Source organism: Argopecten irradians, chromosome 6, assembly GCF_041381155.1.
Source record: "Argopecten irradians isolate NY chromosome 6, Ai_NY, whole genome shotgun sequence".
In the NCBI taxonomy this organism is placed as follows: Eukaryota; Metazoa; Mollusca; class Bivalvia; order Pectinida; family Pectinidae; genus Argopecten; species Argopecten irradians.
Window position 1 is genome coordinate 45,464,708 of NC_091139.1, and position 8,705 is coordinate 45,473,412.

An 8,705-nucleotide genomic window follows, 5' to 3' on the forward strand; every position below is an offset into this window, starting at 1 on the left:
TACTGATTGAGCATGCACCAAAATCAAAATAAATTATTATAAATCATTTGTGAATTAGACATATATACACCAATTATTATTCAAATGACAAGCATTGTTTATGCTCTGTCGGCTGTGGAGCATCTTTACTAACAAAATTTTATAAAATTCTGAAGTACCTGTATTCTATTCTCATTCTTTACCTGCTTGCCACTCAAGAAAATATTATCACCGGTTTTGCAGCAAATGACAAATACTTCAATGAAATAAAAAATAAAAATTGCCTTTTATGACATAATCTGCCTAATATCAGTGATTTCGCCTGTGTAATATTTTCAATGATGTGACGCAAGGATTTCGACAAAATGTTGATTTTCGGAATATATTTTGACATGAGATTCTTTGAAATGTTTGAAACTTACTGAGCGCAACAACCAACTTTACATTAAAGGTCCAAATTACCCGTCGCATCTTTTGTTACACATAGAACCTTCAGTTATGCTATGACATATTCCAGGGATGGATAATAACAATAGTGATAATAACCTCTGGAGTACCATGGATGGGTAATTTGTTGATCTCCCATAATTAGTTTAATTACAACCATTATAAGTTTCAACTTTTTAACGTCAACATTTCTCTGTTAACTATTTTTTTTTTTAAATATCTATTAATTTTATAAAATTACGAAGGAAAAGGTTACATTATACATGTACATTACATCTATCCTTCATGCCAATTAGGCAATACATTTAAAAGTTTTCAGGGAAAATCAATACTACCGCATGGTACGCTTTTTAGGTGTATTACGGTAAAATGGAAAACGGAACTCTTTTGATTTGGAGGTAAGAAAGTCAATTGTCAAAATGAAAATAGGCAAAGTTGTATCAACTATTAAATTGGTGGAAGTAACATGCCAGGAGGCTATCAACAGTATTCGTGCGGATGTACATAAACACAAATTGTTGATTTTTAAGAACCAGGGTGTGATCAGCGGTGACAAGCACGTGGAAATCAGTAAATGGTTCGGCGACATGGAGTCAACGTTCTACAAACACCCGAAATCTCCACATCCCGATGTTTTCAGGGTCTCTAATGACGAGTCCGAGGGCTGCACGCGGGTTGGGAATACAGGTTCGATATTAAAAGCTTAAAGACTTGTTAGCTTAACAGAAATGTCTCGTGTTGTTTGTAAAACCTCGTGCAGTGCCACACATGAAACTACACGGTCACTGATAATGAAAGTGAAGGTGTTATGAAATATTCTAGGGGTGGATATAATGACAGTGAAAGTGATCTCTGGAGTATCAAAGATGGGGGTGGATCTGGTCGACCAACATATTAACATTGTCAAAGTCAACTCTCCTGGTTGTGTTTGCCTATTGCTCTTTTAATAATTCTAGGATATTTTGTTTGAGGTTATATTGTGTTTTGTTACAGACATTATGTTTCCATCTAGGTATGACTGAAGGGTTCATTGTGGATAAAGGTACAGAAAAAGAACAATACACATCCGACATGGAAACAATAGGAATTCTAAAGGATATACATAAGGAAATTGTAAAGGATGATCGCCGGCTTATTTATTCACATAAGGTGAGACAAATATGTGTGTTAAATATTTGGCCACAGTACTTTGATTAACATTGTAAATAACATGTCCTAAAAGTAGTAATATTAAATATCATTTTTGTGAAATCATATCCAAATTCTACAATGCCCACCCAAAGTTAAAACGCGTTATCGGGGCCCCTTACGGCTTAGTACTTGTTAGATATTGGATGCACCAGTAGGTTGCATTATTTTTTCTCCAAGAGCTCCAAACTTTGAATGCTGTCTAGAAGACAGTCTATTAATATAATCATATTTCACTGTATTTAGAATAAATATCAGACATAAAGCACTTATAAATATAACTGTACAACAGGAATTGTTTTGCCATGTTCAAAATATATATTTCACATCTCTGATTGCATTTCTACTTTCAGTGGGAAGAAGGTGATTTCATTATATCTGATAATTTGGCTGTTGGTCACGAGGCCACACCAGAAACCCAGTACCCAGTGTCTGATGTTGGACTCCGTATTCTACACAGGACTACAGTGAAAGGCACGACATTTCCCTCAAAGTCCTGACATCAATGTTATATAGTGTGGAGTAACTTTAATAACTGAAGTCCATTCGTGTTCTACAGTTTTGTATTTTTATGCCTTCAGTGACTAGTAGTTGTAATTTTTTAAGTGGAGGTACATGCATAAAAATTGTTTTTAACAGAGTTGTTGCCCTTGGTATGTCTCACAATTCTATATACACTGGTGTATATTGCTTTGACATGCACTGATTGGCATTCCTGTGGTACTCAGTGTTTATATACTTACGCATCATTTAGATGTATTTTTGATCAAATTTCTCTGTGAATTAATGACAACTTGGATTGCCATATACATTTGTATTAGGATTAAATCTTCAGCATCTCCAAGTATGTACATACGTGTCCTAACAATTTGACGTCCTTTCTCTTCACTTCTCTGTGCGATTGGTTATTGCTCCAAAGGTAAAACCAGTTCCACATTGGTTTGAAATGATTTGAAGTAATTTTAGTTAACAACTACTACAACAACTTTATAGAGCGACATCTGGAATATATCTATTTGTTTGTCCTAATGAAAACAATGTCACATTAAAGAGTACCAGATGTTTGATATTTAATGTTTAAAAAATATGACACATTCTATAAGAATCAGTTATGGTGATCCAATCGATGAATCTAGGATACATCAGAAGTAGCTTACACAATATGTGTACCTAATTGAAAAGTCGATAAGGGATACACATGAACCAAGGACTAATTGGACCCCACATGATCAGTCGTTAGGCGGTTCTCTTAGTAACGTTTGTCATGTGCATTTCCTACCAAGTAATGGTAAGTCGACTACTGTGTAGGAGTTGGACAGTGAAGTGCAAGGAATATTTAGAAGTTGTTAGAACAAAAACGACCATATTCTCATCTCGAGTTGAGAAAGATATAAGTGAGTGAAAAAGATCTTTTCAATTAGAAATAATGTTTGAATGGTATAGATTGATTAATATTAATAAAATTTAAAATGTTTGTTAAATAGCTGACAAGTCTGTTTTGCTTACATGACAAATCATTTCCACACACTTCTTTTTTATCCCTCGCAAAACGCGTTTGCGGGGGATATTGTTTGATGACTCCGTCCGTCCGAGATTCTTTTCCTGGCTATAACTCAACAAGAGGCCCAAAGGGCCTTAACGGTCATCTGACTACCTTGGCAATAGTAAAATTAATTATATATGGTGTCACTTTGTCAGGACCATGTCAGGATCATTTTCAATTTCTTTCAACAAATTTTATTTCCAACAAGAGGCCCAAGGGCCTTAACATATAGGAAATTAATTAGATATAGTGTCATGGTAGCCATCTTCGATTTGTGATCAACCAGAGATGTAACAATACTTTGTCGAGATCTTGGATTTCCGATCGACCCGAAAAATAACAACACTTTGTCAGGACCATATCAGGATCATTTCATGCAAGTTTCAGCCAAATCACACCGGTAGAACTTAAGAAGAAATTCAAAATGTGTTTTCAAGATGGCGGCTGTGGCGGCCATCTTGGATTTCGGATCAACCTGAACAGCCTCAGGATCATTTCATGCAAGTTTCAGCCAAATCACACCGGTAGAACTTAAGAAGAAATTCAAAATGTGTTTTCAAGATGGCGGCTGTGGCGGCCATCTTGGATTTCGGATCAACCTGAACAATAACAACACTTTGTCGGGACCATGTCAGGATCATTTCATGCAAGTTTCAGCCAAATCGCACCGGTAGAACTTGAGAAGAAGTTCAAAATGTGTTTTCAAGATGGCGGCTGTGGCGGCCATCTTGGATTTCAGATCGACCCGAAAAATAACAACACTTTGTCGGGACCATATCAGGATCATTTCATGCAAGTTTCAGCCAAACCGCACCGGTAGAACTTGAGAAGAAGTTCAAAATGTGTTTTCAAGATGGCGGCTGTGGCGGCCATCTTGGATTTCGGATCAACCTGAACAATAACAACACTTTGTCGGGACCATGTCAGGATCATTTCATGCAAGTTTTAGCAAAATCGCACCGGTAGAACTTGAGAAGAAGTTCAAAATGTGTTTTCAAGATGGCGGCTGTGGCCATTCTTAGAATTAATCATTTTCGTTTAGCCATATACGCAATCAGTATTTACTAGGGATCGCATTTTGTCGACCTGACCATTCGACATTGTAGGATTCCGTTTTAACCTATTTCTGATTCCACTATATATTTCTTAGTTACAAAGTGTCAAAGAACTTCTGCATGACTTCGGTTATCGACGAAAATTACAAACTAGAAACATTTTTGTCGGTATATTAGTTTTACAGATATAACACTCGCCTTCTGATACAATATGTATGTACGTACGTTGTCTGTAAAGTACTTAGTACCTAGACAAATATCAAAATCAATGTTTGTGACTGCAGTGTTTTATGTATGATACTATCACGTTTTACTTGTGCTACTCCACACAGGAGTCGGAACATGAACTAACAACAATAAAAAATCATGTATTGCACATTTTTATTATAACATAAATTCAGAAGACATCATGTAATAATACGGTATGTGACGAGAAATATAACATCGAGGTAAATTGGAATATACATGTACATATATGGCAAAAAAAATGTTATGTAAAATATTTATTATTCATTCGAAAAATTTAAAAAAATCATAAAACTTTGATTGATAATATTGTAATATAAAATACATGTGATAGATATGAAATAGATATTAAACTTGTCAATTGACTATCAACTTACTTACTTGGCACCATAGATATGTAATCTTAAGTGGATATCAGATAAAATGTAATTACAAAAAATATCACATTCACTAAGGAATACTGGTCGTCTTCAATGTAGATACAACCATGACTAAAATGGTTGTTCTTAATTTCCTCTTACATAATCTCTCACACCAATAGTAGTCGCCATTGCTGTCGGAGATCACATGACCGCGTAAATTTAAATGATACGTATAATAGCTTTATAAATTACAGTTTATGGGGGTCAATGAGGAACCTAGTAACAAGATATAGAAAGTTCTATTGGTTATCGCCATTTCGTAGTAGATTCAGACTTGTATTTGATGAATGAAAAACTCGCAGTCATGTGATTCCCGAAAGTGATCTTATTCTGACAGAGGTCTTGGGTTTAGGAAGTATACGTATACGTGAAAACGAGATTTCGACGGAGGACTGGGTCAGCATATTAATGTTCACAGCGTATCACATGACTAGACAATAACCTATTGTACTTGGTCTTAACAGCCTGGGAGGTACTTATGAGTTTGTCCATCGCTATGAAGTTGCGTATGTTCCAGTCGAAACAGTTGTCTGTGTGGCACCATGACATTAGGACAGGGTGGTGAGGACTACAGGGGAACTCTCCCCCAACACTCGGCAAGGCTTGCCCAATCTGACACATCATCTGTTTCGTTAGGGTTTCCGCCGATAATATACGACGATGAAGTCTCCCGTTATACTCGCAATCTTCTTGCATTTTCATCAATGCACCAGCCACTTTACCTAACATGGTATAATCGGCTAATAAACTGTCTCTCATCTGAAAGAGAATAGACATACATGATATGTAATTGTTGATATTACCAAACTCAATTTAGTGAGTTGACCAGCTAGAGAGTTTGTCATAAAACAAACACTAAATTCGATAGAGGTTACTGTAACCGATAGTTTATCTCATTCACATCAGTCCGCTAAACCTGCCTATATTATTAGGTTTTTTTTTTAAATCCTAATATATATATACATGTATTAGCAAAAAAAAATATTAAAAAGCCTAATATTATAGGCAGGTTTAGCGGACTACATTTACCCCTGACATTTCATAATGGACTCGCCTAGTCTTTGATTTAGAAGAGTCCAAATGCGCCTTCATGGGTGAATGAGTTAAGAGAAAGTTTCGTTCATCTTGTGTTTTAACAAATTGTTTATGTTTTGAACGAATTCTTAACGATTTTCAAATATAATGAGATGTTTATACCTTTTGCACTAACAATACTTCTTGCGATAACACGCAATAACAATAAGGACTCCAGACAAGGTTCTGTGGTGTGACTTTCATGTTAAACATTTCCATGTCGAGACCGTTCACATGATTTAACATTACCTTTCATAAATATGTCCTATATAGATACTTTCTTTATGTATGGCTGGGCCAGCCACCTGACGTTGTCCCTTACCTGTTGTTCTGTGATATTCCCGTGAGGAAGACGTCTTGGAAGAAGGGTTTCCAAACACTGGTCACACTCCGATGTGGTAGGGGGGACAACACTAGGCCTCAGCCTGTCATACTACAGAAAACAACACAGTTGTAATTCAGTTATCAAAATGTAATACCTACTTCCACTCTTATATTATCATGGTTAATTGGAACAGAATGATACAACTTAACTGTAACAGCCTCAGGAAGCGATGAAAGCAAATATTGTAACGGTTAAACCAAAGAAAACACCTCTTAACGTATAACAGCAGGTACATATGATTCACATGTTGCTTAAAGGCTTAAGCGTGATTGATAAAAAGGTTTGACAAAGGTTCTCACATATTAAAAGATGTTTTTATATTAGTATTTTATACAGAATCCATCTCACCAGACTATTGAATACCGCGTCTACTCGTTTAGCTTTCTTCCACAGTTTCAGCCTCATGTGCCGGTTGAATGCCTGTCCAGGACTACCGTCGGTTTCAGACTGAACAGAACGAGGGGTGGTTTCCATGGAAGAACAGATATCCACCTGGTTACCGCACACTCTTTGTATTTGAGGCGTTGGTACATTATAAGTCAATCCGGAACATGTGGCCAAAACTGCACAGGCCTGAGTCAGGAAAACTCCTGGTACACAAAAGATTTTGATTTTATTGCAATTAACATAGAAAACTACACTGACATGCAAATTGGGAATAGGATAGATTTATATAGATTTTTGTTACATTTCAAAGATTCACATCTACTTTGTGGGAATTGATATGTGGCTAACAAATATTTCTCAGAACGCACACTACTGAGTCGAGCGAGGTTTTTTTTTTTTATCTGTTGATGGAACCAAACCGTTCTCCCCAGCGGCGAAGAAGTCCAAATAGACTTAAGATCTCTCTTATTATGTATAAAAATCATTTTTAGACTTTGGGGTGAACTAGACAAAAATGATAACATTTCCTTCAATACAGCATCCCATTCTGTTAAGAAATTGGGCTAATGAAAACGAATGTTTTCATCTTCATCGCAGTTTGATAAATTAATTCATGGGAACGTTTTTTTAACTACGCGACTTATACTAGTACTATAAACTATGGTTAATTGCCATGTCTATGTTAGCTTATGACATTTACAAAGACAGAACTTACCTAGGTAAAATATAACAAGCATAAGTATTCTAAAAGTAAAGGTATGCTCAAATATGTTTTAACAGTCCTTAAAAATTGACAGTTTTCAGCAATTTAGAAGAATATTATAGGGCTAAAACGAGGTTCCCTTCCACATTTTTGTAAATTTTTACCATTTCACCACTTCAATCAAATACTGACTTTTCGATGTCATTCAGGTTTTCGAAAATTCAGTTTCAGTTTTGATCAACCTTAATTAATCGGCTTACCATGTTTAGAGATTCCCACCAAGAAGGTACGGCATTTAAGTTTGGTAGCACTTCAAGGAAATCTCTCAGTCTAAGTACAGTTCGGAATTTCCGTGCTAGAGGAATCAAATGCAGGTCAAATGGGTGTAACGAGGTCACATCGACTGACCGTTCAATAGGCTCGTGCCACTTCCTTGTCCGGTACCAATGGTCCATAAATCCTTTGATTGAATATTAACTTAGTACTTAAGCTTCTTATTACATGGTTCAGTACTACTAACACCAGTGGTAGAGATCTGACAGGTTGAAGTATGTCTTATCGAAAATTATCTCCTCCATTAATTTCTGTTAGACTATTTCTGAAAAAAAAATGTCGTCCAACCCCGCTCGTCTCCTTTGTCTTCCATTTCCAATTGTTTATCACTATCATATTTTGATATATTTTATATCATACTCAACACTATTGCTTCCTAAACGAAAGTCAAACGACTTAATAATCTGTTAAGAATATTTGACCTAATTCCGGGTTTAAGTCCGGCACTTTCAGGTGGCATAATTATCAAATGATTCATATAGTCTAAAATTATCTAAGGTCTTCTTAGGCAGGAAGTTTGAATTTCGCGTTTCCAGTAAGGAACCGACAAAGTTCTTTCCTTCAAAGTAGAGAACGTCATATTCACATAAAGGAAATTCATGACAGATATATAGGAAAATGTACTCAGAATATTTAAGAACCGGTTCATACGGTCCTTTTTGGTTGAATTTGTACAACAACGAGCATGAGGACCGCTTGTACGACAACGAGCATGATCCAACTGTTTCATCCTTTTAGCTATGATTCTTCAGTTGTCTAATTAACAGTTACTACAGTCAGAGTACTTAAACATATCAAAGGAAATGACAATAGTGTCACATAAGAGGCAGCAAAGATAAAAATAAATAACTTTAAAATATTAAATATAGATAAATAAAATCAATACAGAATAGTATTTTTAATCATTTTCAATAAGTCTCTTAAAGGCCATGATTGGCATCAG

At 35.8% G+C, this 8,705-nt stretch overlaps 2 protein-coding genes across 2 annotated transcripts; one reads left to right on the top strand and one right to left on the bottom strand.

The window, feature by feature from the left end:
• Positions 1-699: 699 nt before the first annotated feature.
• LOC138326049 (uncharacterized) lies at positions 700-3,552 on the top strand. Its single transcript, XM_069272163.1, has 3 exons — positions 700-1,113; positions 1,439-1,575; positions 1,968-3,552. Exons 1-3 carry the CDS (start codon positions 846-848, stop codon positions 2,112-2,114), a joined length of 552 nt encoding a protein of 183 aa, XP_069128264.1. The 5' UTR covers positions 700-845; the 3' UTR covers positions 2,115-3,552.
• A 1,101-nt stretch (positions 3,553-4,653) lies between these two features.
• Positions 4,654-8,345, bottom strand: LOC138326048 (uncharacterized). Its single transcript, XM_069272162.1, has 4 exons — positions 7,690-8,345; positions 6,688-6,929; positions 6,277-6,387; positions 4,654-5,639 (listed from the first exon to the last, which is right to left on the bottom strand). Exons 2-4 carry the CDS (start codon positions 6,811-6,813, stop codon positions 5,286-5,288), a joined length of 591 nt encoding a protein of 196 aa, XP_069128263.1. The 5' UTR covers positions 6,814-6,929; positions 7,690-8,345; the 3' UTR covers positions 4,654-5,285.
• Positions 8,346-8,705: the final 360 nt, after the last annotated feature.